Genomic DNA, 21,236 nt, shown 5'->3' on the forward strand with positions numbered 1-21,236 from the left:
CAGGATGTTTTTGTTCCCTATTTAGGCTAGTGCACTGCAGTCGACCTCCTAGACGTATCAGTCCATCTTCTAAGAAAGGATTGTATCGTGCAATTTTTGACTCTTTTTGGCAGTGGTAAGTTATTCTGAAGTGCATGTAATTCCCTGGGGAAGGAATCTCTCTGGCCCACTTGAATCCAATACATTTTGGTAGCTGATAATTCGGTGGCTGTAAGTTCTCCTGAAGATTTATTCTTCTGACGAATGTTGTGCAGGAAGCGAAGAGACCATGCTGTGATACGAATGAGCTTCCAGTAAGAGCTGAATTTAAGTAAGTTCAAAGGGCTGGTTGGCGTAGATATCGACAAGACTTGGCTCTGGGTTTTCTTCCTCTTTTCTTCGGGAGGAAGTCGTACCATCGTTGGAGTATCGTGTGGCCAGCATTCAGGAGGGCGTGTAAGCCAAGGCGGCCCATGCCACCAAATACCCAGAGAATTCATTTGGTAGCAGAGGAGTCCACGTGAGAGGTGGTCAGCAGGATTATCTGGTCCTGAGCAGTGTTTCCATTGCGTGGGAGTCGTGTGTTTGTATCTCAGTTACATGATTACAAACGAAGGTCTTCCATCTGTTAGGATCACAGCGAATCCAACTTAGTGTTATAGAATCTGCCCAAAATATCGCATGGGCAATGTTAAAGTCTGTTGCACGGCAAAAGTAACACAATAGTCTGGTCCCAACTACTGCCGCTAAAAGTTCGAGTCGAGGCAACGTCACCTTCTTAATAGGAGCAAGTCTGTTCTTGCTACAGACTAAATGGATTACGATATTATCATCTAAGACAGTACGAATGTACAAAGCTGCTCCATATGCCTTTTCCGAGTCGTCACAGAATACGTGCAGCTGAGAGTCTCTTCCATGAGCTGTAGCTATCCATCTAGGGACACGTATATGTGACAATGAAGGTAAGCTAGGTATCCAAGTGCACCATCGTGCCCCAAAGTCCCAGGGCATAAGTTCATCCCAGCCAATTCCTCGGCACCATGTGTCCTGGAATAACAATTTCCCAACAAGAGAAACAGGGGAAAACAGTCTGAGTGGGTCATAGAATTTAGCCGTACATTGTAAAAGGAGTCGTTTGCTGGCTGGCTCTTCTGATGACCTTCTGATGATTTCGCTAGGATCAATACAGAAGTAGTCACCTGCGGTGTTCCAGTCTATGTCTGAAACTTGAGTCTGGGTGTGGAATTCTCGCCCTTCTGCCCTCCAGATAGTGTGGAGTTGTTCACAGTTGGTAGCCCATTTTGATAAGGGGAGACTGATCAATTTCATTAGGGTTAAAAGTTCATAGTATATAGTTATCACCAAACTATTACCTTCTACTGAGATCACAAAGTCGTCCATGTATGCAGTCTTGTTTATAAGTGGCATCCGGTAAAACGCGTAAAATTTTCAGTGTGAGGACTCGGCCGTATCCGTTCACGTCTTCCCCAAGTGCCCAGAGAGCTTGAATACGTCGCTGGCATTCAATGAATGTTGAAGTTCCTCTGGGGTGGACAGCTTAATTGGGTTTATGGCTTCGAGATAATCTAAGTGGGCTTGAATTATTCGATCCTTGTTGCCGTAACACGCTCGGAGAATCCTCTTCATTTCTGTGTACGTCTCGGCCGTCACTGCAATACCGTACACTAACTGCTTTGGTTCTCCCGAGAGATAGCCGCGAAGAAAAATGTGTTTATTAATTGTAGTTACCGTCGGATCCTTGTCAACCGACTGCTCAAACTGCTCCCAGAATTGTGCCCATGTCTCGATATCGCCTGAAAAAGGCTCAAGTTTGATCGGCGGAAGTTTTACTGAAGCTGTGGGAACACTCATTGTTACAGATTGTACTGGCGGATTGTCGGGAATCTTTATGTCTGCTACCGATTTCGCAAGCTGTTTCTCTATTTCATGAGAAAATCGAGAAATTGTGAGTTTCGCGATGTCTATATAATCTTCGCATTTAAGAACATCTTCTTCGTATTCGTCATCGTGTAACAACTTGTGAATATCCTCATATAATTTAATGATGCGGTTCAGAAAGCGTCCCAGTCTGTCATTGTAATATTTATAATCCGCGATTTCCGATGTGTCTGACAACCTTGCAACTTCCGCTACAAGTCACGTAATGTTTGCCCTTTCTCTCATACACTTTCTCTTTAGAGAGTGTACCTGTGCTTCTGGTTTGTGATCTGGCATGTCCATTCCGTCCGATTACTCCAAAGTTTAAAGCAGTGTCGGCTAGCGATCAGCTGTACCTAGTAGGGCGTTCTCTTTGGATCGCTAGTCGAAGTAGTTCAATTGATGGTCGCTAGATGGCAGCACTAGTCATAAACAATCTTGCTACAGGCGTAGCGTAGGATCTGATAATTCGTTAAAGCGCTAATCGAACAGCTACAATAGCAGTACACAGCGGCAATAATGTAATCAGTTGCCTTTACAAATGGCACTATAAAACCTGTTGCGTGATAATTCAATTGAACTTAGCTGTGTATGCAGGCGGTTGTCGTCAAAGAGCTTCTTGCATGGTGTGACAAATCGCTGCAGTAAACCCCCTCGTAGTATTGCCGCGTGACGTGCGTCCAGAATTTGTGTTTCACAACAGCAATCGTGGAAATTGTCTCCCGGGTTTCGGAACCAAATTCTTATATCGTGAGCCGGCCGAAGTGGCCATGCGGTTAAAGGCGCTGCAGTCTGGAACCGCAAGACCGCTACGGTCGCAGGTTCGAATCCTGCCTCGGGCATGGATGTTTGTGATGTCCTTAGGTTAGTTAGGTTTAACTAGTTCTAAGTTCTAGGGGGCTAATGACCTCAGCAGTTGAGTCCCATAGTGCTCAGAGCCATTTGAACCAATCTTATATCGTGAATCACAGTAGAGCAGCGATTTACAGTCTAACAACCCTTTATTACATAGTCACAGAACATACAATACAACATGTCAAAGATACATTGTCCTAAGAGTAAACAAACAGTCTCTCACTTGCCCGAAGTACATCACTCTGTGACAAATGCAGTACTCCAGATTGTTTTCTTATGACTTGTGTGTTTGCATTGTATGCATGGTTGTCATTAGGCAATAAAAATATTAACTAATAATTACGTGCTCCCTGTCATTGAAAACGGTATGTTTTTGTCCAGCGTAGAATCTGTCATTCTATGCTTTTTCAGTATATTGTTTATCACAGTTTTCATCCATTTACAAATAAACTAATGTAGGTATTCCATTGTAAATAATTTTGTAAGAGGGAAATTCCAAAAGACAGTGATCAAGCATTAATTTTCTGAACTATTGTATAAGAGATTGTGTAATACCAATTTCTTATTTCCAGGGTGAAGACAAAAATGGAGTAAATTCAGGAAACAGTTTAAAATAAAATAACTGTCAGTGAAAAGTGATCAGAATTAGAGTCTGGGTGTAAGTGTTGGAAAATGTAACACTTATTTATTGTAATTGTTAGTGTTGCAGTAACTATTTTACACTAGTGATTTAAATTTGCCCCCTGTAATAACATAGAATTGACAGCTGAATCACAGAACTGTTGAAACAGTGTAATTTGTTTCAAATGTTGTTTCCATTGAAGATTAGTGTTTTTGCCTTTGTTTTTCTGACATTTTCATTTGTTAACAAGAGTGTTTCTTGTGATAGAAACAATAGCTTTCTGGGAGATCGTTAACCTTGTAGTGGATGTGTAACCTGTAACATATCAGCTTTTAACATTTTTTCGTTAGTGTGGTCAGTACTTTGACACACATTCTGCTTTTGTATCTTGTTGTTGTGGTCTTCAGTCCTGAGACTGGTTTGATGCAGCTCTCCATGCTACTCTATCCTGTGCAAGCTTCTTCATCTCCCAGTACTTACTGCAACCTACATCCTTCTGAATCTGCTTAGTGTATTCATCTCTTGGTCTCCCTCTATGATTTTTACCCTCCACGCTGCACTCCAATGCTAAATTTGTGATCCCTTGATGCCTCAGAACATGCCCTACCAACCGGTCTCTTCGTGTGCCACAAACTGTTCTTCTCCCCTATTCTATACAATACTTCCTCATTAGTTACTGATCTACCCATCTAATCTTCAGCATTCTTCTGTAGCACCACATTTCGAAAGCTTCTATTCTCTTCTTGTCCAAACTATTTATCGTCCATGTTTCACTTCCATACAGGGCTACACTCCATACAAATACTTTCAGAAATGACTTCCTGACACTTAAATCCATACTCGATGTTAACAAATTTCTCTTCTTCAGAAACACTTTCCTTGCCATTGCCAGTCTACATTTTATATCCTCTCTACTTTGACCATCATCAGTTATTTTGCTCCCCAAATAGCAAAACTCCTTTACTACTGTAAGTGTCTCATTTCCTAATGTAATTCCCTCAGCATCACCCGACTTAATTCGACTACATTCCATTATCCTCGTTTTGGTTTTGTTGATGTTCATCTCATATCCTCCTTTCAAGACACTGTGCATTCCGTTCAACTGCTCTTCCAATTCCTTTGCTGTCTATGACAGAATTACAATGTCATCGGCGAACCTCAAAGCTTTTATTTCTTCTCCATGGATTTTAATACCTACTCCAAATTTTTCATTTGTTTCCCTTGTTGCTTGCTCAATATACAGGTTGAATAACATCGGGGAGAGGCTACAACCCTGTCTCACTCCCCTCCCAACCACTGCTTCCCTTTCATACCCCTCGACCCTTATAACTGCCATCTGGTTTCTGTACAAATTGTAAATAGCCTTTCGCTCCCCGTATTTTACCCCTGCCACCTTCAGAATTTGAAAGAGCATATTCCAGTCACCATTGTCAAAAGCTTTCTCTAAGTCTACAAATGGTCTACAAATGCTAGAAACGTAGGTTTGCCTTTCCTTAATCTAGCTTCTAAGATAAGTCGTAGGGTCAGTATTGCCTCACGTGTTCCAACATTTTTACGGAATCCAAACTGATCTTCCCCGAGGTCGACTTCTACCAGTTTTTCCATTCGTCTGTAAAGAATTCTCGTTAGTATTTTGCAGCTGTGACTTATTAAATTGATAGTTCAGTAAGTTTCACATCTGTCAACACCTGCTTTCTTTGGGATTGGAATTATTATATTCTTCTTGAAGTCTGAGGGTATTTCGCCTGTCTCATATATCTTGCTCACCAGATGGTAGAGTTTTGTCGTGACTGGCTCTCCCAAGGTCGTCAGTAGTTCTAATGGAATGTTGTCTACTCCTGGGGCCTTATTTCGACTCAGGTCTTTCAGTGCTCTGTCTAACTCTTCACACAGTATCGTATCTCCCATTTCATTTTCATCTACCTCCTCCTCCATTTCCATAATATTGTCCTCAAGAACATCGCCCCTGTATAGACCCTCTATATACTCCTTCCACCTTTCTGCTTTGCCTTCTTTGCTTAGAACTGGGTTTCCATCTGAGCTCTTGGTATTCATACAAGTGGCTCTCTTTTCTCCAAAGGTCTCTTTAATTTTCCTGTAGGCAGTATCTATCTTACCCTTAGTGAGACAAGCCTCTACATCCTTACATTTGTCCTCTAGCCATCCCTGCTTAGCAGTTTTGCACTTCCTGTCGATCTCATTTTTGAGACGTTTGTATTCCTTTTTGCCTGCTTCATTTACTGCATTTTTATATTTTCTCCTTTCATCAATTAAATTCAATATTTCTTCTGTTACCCAAGGATTTCTACCAGCCGTCGTCTTTTTACCTACTTGATCGTGTGCTGCCTTCACTACTTCATCCCTCAGAGCTACCTATTCTTCTACTGTATTTCTTCCCCCATTCCTGTCAATTGTTCCCTTATGCTCTCCCTGAAACTCTCTACAACCTCTGGTTTAGTCAGTTTATCAAGGTCCCATCTCCTTAAATTCCCACCTTTTTGCAGTTTCTTCAGTTTAATCTACAGTTCATAAACAATAGATTGTGGTCAGAGTCCACATCTGCCCCTGGAAATGTCTTACAATTTAAAGCTTGGTTCCTAAATCTCTGTCTTACCCTTATATAATCTATCTGATACCTTTTAGTATCTCCAGGGTTCTTCCATGTATACAACCTCCTTTCATGATTCTTGAACCAAGTGTAAGCTATGATTAAGTTATGCTCTGTGCAAAATTCTACCAGACAGCTTCCTCTTTCATTTCTTACCCCCAATCCATATTCACCTACTATGTTTCCTTCTCTCCCTTTTCCTACTGTCGAATTCCAGTCGCCCATGACTATTAAATTTTCGTCTCCCTTCACTACCTGAATAATTTCTTTTAATCATACATTTCATCAATTTCTTCATCATCTGCAGAACTAGTTGGCATATAAACTTGTACTACTGTAGTAGGCAAGGGCTTCGTGTCTATCTTGGCCACAATAATGCGTTCACGATGCTGTTTGTAGTAGCTTACCCTTACTCCTAATTTTTAATTCATTATTAAACCTACACCTGCATTACTCCTATTTTATTTTGTATTTATAACCCTGTATTCACCTGACCAAAAGTCTTGTTCCTCCTGCCACCGAACTTCACTAATTCCCACTATATCTAACTTTAACCTATCCATTTCCCTTTTTAAATTTTCTAACCTGCCTGCCCGATTAAGGGATCTGACATTCCACGCTCCGATCCGTAGAACGCCAGCTTTCTTTCTCCTGATAACAACGTCCTCTTGAGTAGTCCCCGCCCGGAGATCCGAATGGGGGACTATTTTACCTCTGGAATATTTTACCCAAGAGGACGCCATCATCATTTAACAGTAAAGCTGCATGCCCTCGGGAAAAATTACGGCTGTAGTTTCCCCTTGCTTTCAGCCATTTGCGGTACCAGCACAGCAAGGCCATTTTGGTTAGTGTTACAAGGCCAGATCAGTCAATCATCCAGACTGTTGCCCCTGCAACTACTGAAAAGGCTGCTGCCCCTCTTCAGGAACCACATGTTTGTCTGGCCTCTCAACAGATACTCCTCTGTTGTGGTTGCACCTACGGTATGGCCATCTGTATTGGTGAGGCACGCAAGCCTCCCCATGTATGTTATGTACAGAAAATTTGCAGTGTTTGGTTTATTTGAGTACCTTGATGGCCAAAGTTCTTCACAACTTACTTTTATATTAGAATTTAGTATGTAATTGAGAATGAGGCAGTTAGAACCATGATTCTAGTAGGAAACTTCCTGGCGGATTAAAACTGTGTTCCGAATCGAGACTCAACCTGGAGACCTTTGCCTTTTGCGGGTGGCAAATTCTAGTAGGAACTGAAGAAAGTATTGGCTGCAGCTGTTTCAAAGAAAAAAAATTGTTCCCCAAGGGAATCGTGGAAAATATAAATCAATCATAATCTGAAGTTTTCTAAGTGTAATTAATTGATGGGATGTTTTCATATTTCCAATATAGTTTATGATTCAGTTTTAGCACACAATATTTTAATGATTGACCAAGTCGTTATCTTCAGGAGCAGTGGTCTTACTTCTGCTCACTACCTGGAGTCCAACCATTGTACCTGCAGCACCTGTACAATACAACTAAATCAGTCATCTACTACCCCTCCCCAATCATTGAATGGATCAGTGAGCAAAGCGGCTAGAGAAAGGTGATGAGTTACCAGCTCCAGTGAGACCACACCTAGTAAAGCATTGTGGTGTTAGACAGGTGTACTTATGTTGTATTCTACACTGGCTGTTGTTGTCTCTTCCCCGAACACTTACAGTTTCACCATACTAGTTCTGTTTTACCACACTCCCTGTTGACAACTACAATTATGGTCTAGTTGTACCTTACAATTTCTTTTTCGAGGTGATGTTCTGTCATTCTCAAGACAATGTGGAGAATCTGATTCTGTATTTTTGTGTGATATTCAGATATGTTAAAAAGAGAGAGAGAGAGAGAAATTGAGGTAAATAATAGATGATCACATGGAATATCACTATGAATCATATTAAGTCAATTTCAGCTTGTAGTGGATCTTCAAAATACTGATTTCATGTGTTTCTGTTCATCTCTAGAATGGGCTTGTTTTTTGTTATGTATATTTTGTTATTTCTGGTTTACAGTTTTCATTGTCCTTTAAGTTGATATTTTCCATACTTTTCATTTCTATTTAGCTCATGTTGAAGGAATCTGAAACTCACCATGTAGTATGCGGTCCACAGTGTGTAAGGTTCTTCATATTTAAATTTCATATTTTGCAGACATTTAAAAAAAATACTTCATTGTTTCAGGAAAATGAAGAAGATGTGCCAGAAGAGCAAAGATATGGTCACTGGAAGAAATCTGGTAAAATGATTGTCATTGAATCACTTCTGAAAATTTGGAAGAAACAGGGACATCGAGTATTGCTTTTTACCCAGAGCCGTCAGGTTTGTATTGAAGCAATTTGATTCCCCACTGTTAATATAATATATATGCTACAGAACACGGATACAGGGTTTTTATTTTAGATCCAACAAATTTATTATAGAATGGAACTAAGGTAGTAACCAAGTGCGCAGCTTAAGCACTTACATGTTAAATAGCTTTATTCCATTTTTGCAAGACGTGGCATTTCATGTTTGGTCAAGTAAGTCGTAAAGATTGCAGTTGTCCGTTAGGTGTATTATGATAATTGATTATATGAGATTATATTAAAATTCCTTTCATTTAGAAAATATGAGCACACACAACTATCACGTGACAGATGGTATTTATTTGTGCAAAATGTTTTGTACAACCTAAAATATGTTACTCATAAACACTGCTTAAAGTATTCTCCCATTGAATAGCTTCATGGATTTTCGAATGCTGCTTAATCACAACCCAAGGGATACATGTGTATTATCTGTTGGCACTTACAGTACTTGTGGAATTATTAAATGTTGTGTATTGATAACCCCTGACGTACTCCCTGAGGGGGAAAAACAAAGAGCTCTTTAATACCGTTTGATCACAAGAGGCAGACATATTTACTACCAAGACAAATACCATCTGTTGTGAAGTGTATTATGCAAGAGATTTGTGATATTTTGGTTGCACAGATTGTGATCAGTATTTTGTTTGTTGCCTCATTGCAGTTGGTCTCTTTAGAACTTGTATATTTCCAGCATGTGCTCGTAATGGACCCTTTCACTAAAGAGAGTGACAATAATTTATCACAAGTGAGTCTATATCATAACATTTATGTAATGAGTGTCTAAATATTAAGAGTTTCCTCCATTGCTGGTATTGAAAATTTATGACCATTTGGCGATGCATGTAGAATCATGTTCTGCTAGGCAAAGATGAATCAAATCCTGACATTGGTCAGTTGTGTGGATGGAATGCTTCTCAGAGAAAGCTTGGAAAATATTGAATCTAAATCTCCAACTCTTACAGTAATTGCTATGGCGACCAGGGGCACGACCCTCATGACAGTTATGTGCGGGTCAAAGTAGGTGGTGCTTGCACACTCTGTAGCAGCCACATGGAAACGAGAAGTATGAACACAGACTGCTAGGAGGCAAACAAAGAGCTACAGACCACCAGAAACCTCGCCAAGCATCAGCAGAGGTCGCTAGCTGGACCACCAAAATCCAAGCTGCGACTACTGTCGTGCCATGGTAGACCCTGATCTGCAAGCACCCCACCATGAGAATGAGGTCATTACCAAAACTACACAATTTGGTCTCAAAAGGGTGCAGTGTAGGAGACCCAGTAGCTTGTTACATACTCCAGTTGATGATTGTAGCTGATGATCCAGTATCAGTCTGTAAGATGAATGGTTGTTTTCCATCTCAAACTGTATAAACATCAGCTTAATGGACATTGGGAGGACAATCTGTACAAACTTCACATCTGGAAAGCCGGGCTTGGGAGACCGTTTTTTGGGTCGCCTTGTACCCAGTCCTGGGACATTGGAGTGGAGGAGCTACTTCGTCCTTGTGTCCAGAATTACTGCAGGCGGTACACTTTGCCATGCAGAAATGCATTTGTGTCACGAATGGGTAACAAAACACTGCTCGCAGAATGGTAATGGTTTGAAATGTGTGTCCTGTGAGGGTCTTTGTTTAACTCTGGCACAAACTACTGTTGGGAGGCTTCCAACTCTTGACAGAAGGTAAATACCAGGGCTGTATTTTGGATAGAAGCTGCTGTCCTGACTGACTTCTAAAAAGCCCAATTGATGGGAAGGCATGCTTCATGCAATGGGTCCTTTAAATTCAAGAGACCCTGATGCAGGCTTTCATCAGGTGCACAAACTAAAATCATATGTCTGACTAGAACTGGTGCATAATAGAGCTTGTATTGTTCATTTGAAACATTGAAACTGGCTTTCCTGGGAGAGACCCTCTAGCATAGCTTCCATTCCCTATAAGTTTTAGAATGTCTTTGAGAGCTAAAAAATTTGTATTGCATTGCTGTGTGTGTATCTGAGTGTTGATATAGTCAGCTAAGCTTTTCTTTAAGGAAGTGTACGCTCTGCTTTGGGATTTAACTGTTTTAAAAGCTGGCAGATTGCGGGTCCCGCATTCTCCAGTAGGAATGCTCACTGCCGCACGTTGCTGCAGACATTGTACACGTCAGTAATGTGTTCGTTGTAAATAAATGTTGTAGTAGTTCTATTATATGTTTATTACATTATTGTTTTTCTGACATGTTCTACATCCTGGAGTACCTTTTCACTATGGATCAGTTGGAATGGACGTAAATCTAATCTAATCAGAATGTTGTTCTAATCGAGCTATGTAGCAGGCCCAATGATTAATATTCCTGCCAAAGAGTTGAAAGGGCGGTGGTGCCCGTGTGCATGGATGACAGGCCGGGAATTTATCCCTACGGGTACTGGAGTGGGGATTTTCAAGGTGAGATTTGGTTTTGTTAGGATCTTATTTACCTGCTGCTACTTGTGGAGTAATAGAAGCACCAGATGCTTAATTTCTTATGTTTGGGCACGCATGTTCTAAAGTTCAAAGAAGGCAGCCCGTTTTGTGCTATCGCGCAATAGGGGTGAGAGTGTCACTGATATGATACACGAATTGGGGTGGCAGTCACTGAAACAAAGGCAGTTTTCTTTGCGGCGAGATCTATTTATGAAATTTCAATCGGCAACTTTCTCTTCCGAATGCAAAAATATTTTGTTGGCATCCACCTACGTAGGGAGAAATGATCATCATAATAAAATAAGAGAAATCAGAGCTCTAACAGAAAGATTTAGGTGTTCCTTTTTCCCATGCACCATCCAAGAGTGGAATGGTAGAGAAGTAGTATGAAAATGGTTCAATGAACCCTCTGCCAGGCACTTAAGTGTGAATTGCAGTGTAACCATGTAGATGTAGAAAACCCAAAAGTCACCACTGAAAAATTCTACTTTTTGTTACTAATAGGGGAAATCTGTGGTAGTTCTTACAAACATCTTCTTTATTTGCTAGCAAAAAGCTGGTGATTATAATAGGAACAACAAGAAATTAACTCCAACCCCTCAGAAGTTTCAGCTACATACTATTCTGAGGTATAGGCTCCAAACTAACTCCCAGGATATGGAACTGAAAGTGGAGAAACTAGCACTCGAAGAACTGTTGTCTACTGCAAAAGCTAACTTCTTGGTGTGACACAGTCTTTATCCGATGCCACGTCAATAAGAGCTTAAGTGATGGACTGCAAGCACTCGGCGAATGACTTGTCCAGCCTTTTCCGATTGGCACTGTCAGTAGCAGTTTTTGGGTTGGCTTAAATAGTCATTCTTCAGGAAGAGACACTTGTGTTTGATGTTCCTGTGTAGCTGCTACAAAGTGTGCAAGCATCATCTATTTAACCCACAAATCATAACTGTCTTGAGGGTTGTGGGTTGTGCCCATGGTCACAATTGATTTCAGTTCGTTGGCTGTAGACTGGGAGAAGCATACGTTCAGAACAGTTGACAGACAAGGATTCATGTAACGTTGTGTTAAAAATAGTCTCCAAAAATTATATTGAGCAGTTGTTCATGTCACCTACTTATAAGGAAAATGTACTAGGTTTCCTGGCAACAAGCAGGACCAAACCTATTAATTCATGAGACAGAAAGAGCATGTACAGCCAATAATCATGAGGCTGTTACACCCTCTGTGTCACCAGGTTGAATGTCAGCAGGTTGAATGTAAAATTAAGAAAGGTAGAGGGTATGTCTGTTCAACAAGTGTGCCAAGACAATAATCAAGCACCTCTTGATTTTTAAGCCATATCTGTTGAATTATAGTTGCACCAGTAAACCTCACATTCTTTAAAGAATAGAACTCCCGCGTATAAAACAGCTTCTAACTTCTCATTAAGTTGCAAGTGAATTTTTTGTGTTAAATATTTGACATTAAGCACATAAGAGAGGAAAAATTTAGAAAAGTTTTGAAATTATGTTTAAAAGTTTGTTGGAAGTCACTAAGTGTTCCCATTTACAAAACTAGATAATTATATTCTGAGTAATTTGCATTATGTTGTAAGCAAAAGCTAGTTTTTCACACATGGCAATGTTTTTGACATCATGTCTCCAAAACCATATGTTGTACAATACTGTAATTTTGTAAGTGCATTCAGTGATATATATGTGGACGCTGTCTGCAAAATGTGTTGCAAATACAGTTAGTAGTAAAGAAATAGTAAATTAAAACATCATGCCTGACGCGGCAGTTTTACTGCATGAGAAGCAAAAATGTAGTAAGCAATAAACTTTTTTCCTTTCCTTTTGTACACAACTTTCAAACCAGACATTGTAGCATCAACAGCAGAAATGTTTTATGGGAGACATAACATCTGCCGTCTGAGATTTTTCCAGCACAACAGTTGTCAGTTGAACCAGAGCTACCATTTTTAGTGCAAAAAGTCAAGATCCAAATCTCTAAGCTGCGCTCTTCATCAGTATCTCACCATGGATACCAGAAAGTTGTCATCCACACCTTAAAACGTGCTTGCATGCAAAGCTAAGGATAGATGCAGTGCGTGCACTGTTATAGCAGCCATACTCTGGACCTCCCCAAGCACCCGTTCACAATGAACATACAGTGCAGATAATGTGCAACAGCAAACCACTAACAGTATCACTGGACTGGGTCAAACTGGCATATTTTCTGACACCACTTGCACAACAGGAAACCTGGGACTTTCATATCAATGACTTCAAGCCAATCCAGTAGCTGGACTGATCACTCAATCCCAGTGTTGTCTCCGCTTCAGCAAACAAGCCTGCAGAAAGCATCTGATATACCAGGAATGTACACTAGAACAAGGCAACAGGTTCATTACAAATATCAACACATTCCAGAAGCTCTGCTCTATTGTGGGGGTCGACGTGTGGGAAGCATCGACTTTTACATATGACAGATTTTTGTTTACTCACTGTTGTCAGGTTGTATTTTCTTAACTGTAAGAATAAAATCTGTTTATTCTGTTATGTGTATATTGGATTATTATGATATTGATATTGGAAGAAACCTATAAATGTTTTGCTTAGTGGTTACTTTTTAAATAAGTTTGTTTGAGTAATCTGTTTAATCTTGTTGGATGATTTATTGTGGGTTCTGTTCCTTGACAGAAAATGCTGATTTGCTTTTTCTGTTTATTCTTTCTTGGTAAATGTAAGTCAGTCTCCCTCTTGTTCCACAGTTATTGACAGAGCTGTTTGTGCTGTGATTATCAACATTATTTTTGGTGTGTAAACATACATGTAGTTAAAATGGCCAGTATTTTGAACAGATCTTTACAGTGAGCTCGACCATGTTGATTATTATTCTTATGGCACGTTTCTGTAATTTGAAAACCTCACAGTGTGTTCAATGAACCTTAAAATCTGGAAAATATGGGAATTTTCAAAATCTGAAAAAGCTGTAAACTGTTTTTTTTTTTTCATCGTATTCAATTTGTATTGATGTATCATCAGTTTAAACTGCACATGATATTTCAGATAGCATTCATATATTCAAAAGGGAAATCTACACGTTATATACGTACTACCCTGTGATGATACAGTGTGTATCCAAAAGTTTGTAACATTTTTATACCTGTCGAGCTGTCTCATGAGGCAGGGGTTTGAGGAAGTTGATCAGTGCCATCGCGAGAGGTGGGGAGGGTGGGGGAGGAGGATTCCTTGGCTCCAGATTAGGCACGAAGTACCGATCAGTTACTGGTAGAAATAACACACAGAACTAACAAGTTTTGTAAAAGCACTATGTGGAGACATTCATATTCAGTTTAGTACTATATGTGACATTAAATTAATCTGAACAGATCTATGTTGCCAAATGAGTGCTCGACAGCGAGAGACTGATATAATGTTATGAATGGAAAAGCTAGTCTTCAGTTTAATTGTGGGATAATCCACCATCTTGGATCAATAAATCTACAGCTTATGAATGTTTGCTTGACTATTTCACTGAGCTGAACAGTAATAGCCTTGGGAGTAGCGGAATGAATGCGTAGGCAGCCGCAGGGTGAGGAAAGTTGCAGGGAAGCAGAATTGGCAACTTCACCCTTCGTACCAGTCATTTGCTATAGTAGAAATGACACGGGGGAATAACAAGCTTTCTTGTAAGCGCTGTAGTATAAATGACACATTGGAATAACAAGCTTTCATATAAGCACATTTTTATGTGATACTCATTAATAGTAATGAAATTAAATCAAGGCTGTTGTAACACATTAGTTCAAACAGGAGAAGACAAACGACATTTTAAACATTGTGTCTCACTTCACATCATTAATACAGTTATCAACATTTAGTAAATATACTCACTTGTTTCCATTTTCTTTCATTTACAGCACTGCAAGACATTAATAATAATGTTTCTCACTTTACCCTTTGTTAACAGAGTCATAAATATGGGTGGACCAGGAGTAGTGTCTTCATTCATCATTTTTCTACTCAGGTACTCACATAGATCAACTTCACACAAGCAACTGTTCACTGCTTAAAGATTACGTACTACAATGCCACACACTGTTGAATTGCGTTGCTCATCTATAATTCCAAGCAGCATGAAGTACAGGGCTAAGGGACCAAGAAAACTACTTTCCTTAAAGTGCATTCTTGAATTCGGCAGTTCTTTCACTTTTAAGCGGCCGATTAAATATAGAAAACCCGTTAACAGCATAAACAAAGAAAATCTGTAACTGTGCAGACCATCAAATAAAAGAACTTGGTAATCACTATTGGTAATGCTGCATAACCAACAACAAATGGAAAGCGAATGAATGGAATGAAATTAAAGTACTGCTCCAAACAAGTTCACACCAGCGGTTTATTTAAATTAGTGATTTTTTTTTCCCCCCCACCTTGTGGCTGTTGAAATCTCAAAATTGTCGCATTCACGTACAAGCACAATATGATATCAAGCCTTATGAGTTTTATTTTGATGGGTTGCTCCTTGCTCCTGAACTCAAAAACAGTACAAATGCTATTTGTACTTTGTGCAAGGAAGTGATGATTGTTTTCAGGATGGGGAAAAGTATCTTTGAAAGTGATGCTAAGAACATAAAACACCAGGGTTTCAATGCAAATTTGCTGCCACTACTTGCTTTCATGCAACATTCCGAACCTCTAGTAACAAATTTCGACACAATTAATCATACATAATGTTCAGGGATTTGATTTAGTGCTGAACCATTAACCCCCAACCCCCATTCTTCATAGAATTGAACTCCCATGTGTAAAACAGTCCCAAATGCCTGAAAGAAATGTAATAAAGAAGCAAAGATGTAAAACATCCTGCTTAAAGCTAAAGTTTCACCAAATGAACTGCTAACATCTAGTAACAATAAACTGTTTCTCTTTCATCATTTTGCGGGACTGTAATCCAGAAAAAGTTTAAGAAATGCATGAAATAATTTGTAGAGTTTGTTGGAAGTTGCTAATTGTTCTCATTCTCAAATACTGGATGAATATAGGCTGGGTAATGTGCACGTCATGAATTAACACAGTCTCAACACATCTGTGGCAACAGTCTTGCCGCAGTGGATACACCGGTTCCCATGAGATCACCGAAGTTAAGCACTGTCGGGCGTGGCTGGTGCTTGGATGGGTGACCTTCCAGGATGGGTGACCTTCCAGCCGCCATGCGCTGTTGCCATTTTTCGGGGGTGCACTCAGCCTCGTGATGCCAATTGAGGAGCTACTCGACCGAATAGTAGTGGCTCCAGTCAAAGAAAACCATCATAACGACTGGGAGAGCGGTGTGCTGACCACATGCCCCTCCTATCCGCATCCTCACCTGAGGATGACACGGCGGTCGAATGGTCCCGGTGGGCCACTTGTGGCCTGAAGACGGAGTGCTTTTGAGTGCAACACAGCTGCAAAGTTTATAACTTAAATACTTGGCTTGTTGTGTTAAAAAACTTCAGAAACTTAATGAGTAGACTACGACAGCACTTTAGATTTTCAAATTCAGTCAATAAGTGTATAAAATACTGAAAATGAATATTTTGTTGCTGTTGGAAGTTGTTACGCAATTGCAACTGGAACTAGGTTTGACCATTGGTCATTTAGTAATAAAAATGAACTTGATTTTCAAGTGTGAGGTAAAATCTTGAACCGAAAGCGAGTTTGGATTTCATACAAGTTGAGACTTGACAGTCACAGTCGCCATGTTATGTACGCCATGTTCTTGTCGATAGTAAGTACAAAAATCTTAATTTTCTTTCTTAAAATAAGCGACAAAGAAGGTTAGCTCCAGACTTGGGAAGAATGTGGAGATAGGAAGAAACCTTCCAGTTGAGTTGTGCAGCAGTTTCTTAAGGTGCGAAGTAGGAATTTGTCCTAATTTTTAAAAAAATGTATTATAAACCATTTTAGCAGAAACACAATTCGTCAATTCATGAGTGTGTGTTATTTACTGGTTAAATAGAAGGAGTTCCAGCATCAGTCAAAGCAATATATTCAAAGCCGTAGAATGATCCGATGAAACAGTCTGCAGTGTAGTCCCTGTTTACTAGGAGATGACATTACGAGCTGAACTCTTGTGGTCATTTGTCAATTCTGGTCTCAGCAGACTGTATAGCACTATTTCCTTCATTCTTTTTGGACAGTTAAATTGAGAAGAAAACGCAGCTGCAAAAATGAAAAATTTGTTACAGCATTGTATACGGATTGGCACCATACATGAGATGTAAACTTGCTGATCTCATTGACAAGTGTGAAATGATCGTAATTGAATTTGATGAAAGCATGAATTTTGTTTTTGGGACCATGATAAAATTAATGATGACATATTTTTTTGAAATGTTCAAAGGCAAATAATTTGCCTGAAGGCGTAGAAAGAGTGTTAGGTTTGGAAAACCCTTAAAAAATTTACAGCTGTCAGAGGATGGGCCAAACATGAATTTAAACTCTTGAATGACTAACAATGAACTAAAACAATACCTCAATCTTTTACAACTGCTGCAGTTTGCACATATTCAATGGCGTTTTCAAAACGGGAATATCCAAAACCAGCTGGAAAGTGTGCTATTTTTGACAGAACTTCATTATGCTGTTCATTTTTGGAACACAACCTATGACCAGCTTAGAGACAGAAGTGATGACACTTTCTGCAGGACCTGACCATCATTTTGCTGGACAGTGCTCAAGCATGTACAGTGCAAGCTGTTACCGATTTGTTTGACTGATGGGGCTGCTAAGTGCTATACCACCTACTGCACTCCCCTGGCTTAGCCCTCGCTAGTTCAACTCGATTTATAAACTGAAGGAAACACTTAAAGGCATTCGCTTCAAAACTGCTACAGTTGTTGAGCAATAGACTGTACTGCTCGAACTGTCAACACAACTGACACTGCTAAGGGTATCATACGAGTTCCGAATAACTGGCAACCGGTTATACACAACAATGGTGACTACTTTGAAGGTCAGTAAAACTTTGAAACACGTATCTATTTTGTACGAGCTGTAAATAAATAGTAGCCACTCTTGAAGTTCCAACCCTCGTATTTATTTCATGATTCACGTGTATGGAGGCCACAGTATACTGAGATAACTGGATCTTCATTCTTTCCTATGCCATTTTGTGGAACAAGATAGATCGAAAGTGCCAGTGCAGTTGAGAAAGCTATTGAAATTCTTGAACGTTTTCAAATTTATGTTACTGAGGTAAAGAAATCGAAAACCACTTCTCAGTCATCAAGTTTCAGAATTGTTTTTAAAGCTGTCTATGACAAATTGCCGTCTCTAAAACTGACATTCTTCAGTTCAACAGCACATTTTTTGGATCCATTTTTACTTGAATTTCTGAGTGATGTCCAGATGGCTCCATTTCTATATGATGAACTACTACATAGTCTTATAAACAATTTGATGCAGTGAGTTGTGAAACTAGGCATCTTAAAAAACAAAAAGGCCATGTTAATGAATATCGACTTGAAGGATTTACAGAACCTGATTGCGACAAGAGTGTGCAATCTGGAGTCTGCTGCAAGAAGTGCAATAAAAAAATTAAGAAAATTATCTGAAGAAGAAATTTTGTTGTGAACATACATTATCGGCAATCTAGAGGAGTTGCAAGAAAGATCAACCCCCCCCCCCCCCCAAAAATACAAAACACGTGTGATTTCCTGCTTAAATCCAGAAATCTCATTAAACCATGAAGTAACTCACAGAAGATTCCCAATGTGTCTTGAAATTTTGGTTTCAAACGGAAGAACGTCAGATTCAAAGCTAGACTGTGTCAAACTTGAATTTGTGGTGATTTGCAGAGAAAAAAAAAGAGCTGGAGACAAGATGACATCTTACAAGGAAGTAAAAATCGTCTCGAATGCTGGATTAATATCATGAAATTATTTTCAAAACCATGCAGAAATTTCTGATACTTTATCCAAATAATTTTAGTAATCTCACATGGTAATGCTGTTGAGAGAAGATTCGTATATGACATGGTCAAGCACACCAATGGAGTTCTCAATTTCAACATCTTACACATTGGATTAAAACTGTGTGCCCGACCGAGATTCGAACTCGGGACCTTCGCCTTTCGCGGGCAAGTGCTCTACCATCTGAGCTACCGAAGCACGACTCACGCCCGGTCCTCACAGCTTTACTTCTGCCAGTATCTTGTCTCCTACCTTCCAAACTTTACAGAAGCAGGAGAGGGGGGGGGGGGGGTGTAAGTACCAGAAATAAATGGAGAAACTTAACATCAGGATATATGGTCATGAAGTAGATGAAGTTAAGGAATTCTACTACCTAGACAACAAAATAACCAATGACGGGTAGAGCAAGGAGATCATCAGAAGCAAACTAGCACTGGCAAAATGGGCATTCATGGCCAAGAAAAGTCAACTAGTATCAAACATAGGTCTTAATTGAAGGAAAAAAATTCTGAGAATGTTTATTGGGAGCACAACATTGTATGGTAATGAAACATGGACAGTGTGAAAACTAGCACAGAATAGAATCGAAGAATTTGAGATGTGGTGCCACAGACGAGTGCTGAAAATTTGGTGGGCTGATAAGGTAAGGAATGAGAAGGTTCTATGCAGAATCGGCGAGGAAAGGAAGTAAGGGATGAGGAGGTTCTACACAGAATCGAAGAGGAAAGGAATAGGTGTAAAGCACTGACAAGGAGAAGGGATAAGATGATAGGACATCTGTTAAGACATCATGGAATTACTTCCATGGCACTAGAGGCACCTGTACAGGGCAAAAACTTTTAGAGGAAGACAGAGATTGGAACACATCCAGCAAATAATTGAGGGCGCAGGTTGCAAGTGCTTCTCTGAGATGAAGAGAGGAATTCATGGCATCAAACTAGTCAGAAGACTGAAAGAAAGAAAGAAGGGCCGATTCTGTACTTCAGTCACTTCAGAAACCCAACTGTGATTCACTTAAAAAGTTGTATTTATTCACAAAATTCATTACTCTGTCTTTCGTAATTGATTCTATTATTTTTGAGAATGTTGACAACAGGGTAATGGTCTGGTGGTTTTCTATGTCTTCTGCATAATCTTTCTGTTGCAGAGTCACAACTGTTGCCTGTTTTAAATACTCCGTACATTTCTCTGATGTGAATGATTCATTTATTGCATTTGTTAATAGAGCTGGTATACTCCTTATGCATCGTTTCAGCATGCACATTGTTGTATCATCTGAACATACTGACTTTTTTTTTTTTTTTTTTTTTTTGTACAGTTCTGTTAACGTCATGCATTGCTGTTTTTTAGTAACATCATTGTACTTAGTGCATAATTATTCAAGGTGATATGTTGGTTTTGGGGCATTTTTGTTCTTATTTCTCTGTAATCCTTGAAAAATGCTCATTCACATAGATTGGTAGTTGGTGTGGATCATTTATTACTTTACCCTTCTTCCTTGTCAGTTTTTGAGAAAGTAATGTAATTACGTAGATAAAAAATCTACTCACCAAGTGGCGGCAGGTGAACACACACGTAAGAGCTTTTGGAGCCAGTGGCTCCTTCTTCCAGCAGATTGGCTGGAGGGGAAGGAAGAGAGGTGAAGAAAAGGACTGGAGAGGTTTAGGAAAAGTGTTAGAGTTTGGAAAACCTCTCCAGTCCTTTTCCTTCACTCCTCTTCCTTCCTCTTCAACCCTTCTGCCAGTAGAAGGAGCCAATGGCTCCGGAAGCTTGAGTACATAATACCTTTTATATGTGGGTTCTCCTGCCACCACTTGGTGAGTAGATTTTTTTAACCATCCATTTACATTATATTGTCAAAATTAGATTATTTAGGTTGTTATATTATCCTGTATCAGTTTCTCATTACACCTTTGTGTCTGCTCATATCATTTTTAGTGATTTCCCACACTGCTTTAATTGTATTCTCTGCACTGTGATTTATTTTGTCATAAATGGTTCTTTTTGGAGAAACCTACTCTTTCCTATAAATCTTTTCGTTCCTTTGATAGAACTTTAAGAAACTTGGCTCATTGTGGTTCTTCTTTATGGAACTAAGGTGCTTAAGAGTTTGCGGGGACTTCTAAATTCCTGCATTTGTTTTTGTGAAACATTGCTAGTGATCGATACCAATGTAGGTACTTCTGAAAATGCCAGTGTGTTTATATTAGTGTTACTGGCAGTTAAATGCATGCATTCACTCATTCCATTTGATTACATGTAGTCTTATTATGAAACCGCATACTATGGTTACCAAAGACTTATTTGAGTACCATGTTGTTCGATATTTGTTTTTGATTATTGTGTTAATAGAGCTTTTATTTTTATAGTTTGCTTTGATATATCGTAAGTAACGTCCAGTGGTTTGCGTTATTATAATTTTTGTGTTGCACAGTGATAGAGACTACATTTGTTAAGTTCCTGTTTCTGG

General features: G+C 39.5%; 1 protein-coding gene across 1 annotated transcript in view; it reads left to right on the plus strand.

Moving 5' to 3' along the window:
- The window catches only part of LOC124773234 (DNA excision repair protein ERCC-6-like), a 111,342-nt gene that overhangs the window by 43,774 nt on the left and 46,332 nt on the right, over positions 1 to 21,236 (plus strand). The window contains exon 11 of the mRNA XM_047249383.1: positions 8,215 to 8,352. Within this exon, the coding sequence (XP_047105339.1) occupies positions 8,215 to 8,352 (138 nt within the window). The remainder of the gene's footprint in view (positions 1 to 8,214; positions 8,353 to 21,236) is intronic.

The sequence above is a fragment of the Schistocerca piceifrons genome, chromosome 2 (genome assembly GCF_021461385.2).
Source record: "Schistocerca piceifrons isolate TAMUIC-IGC-003096 chromosome 2, iqSchPice1.1, whole genome shotgun sequence".
NCBI lineage: Eukaryota > Metazoa > Arthropoda > Insecta > Orthoptera > Acrididae > Schistocerca > Schistocerca piceifrons.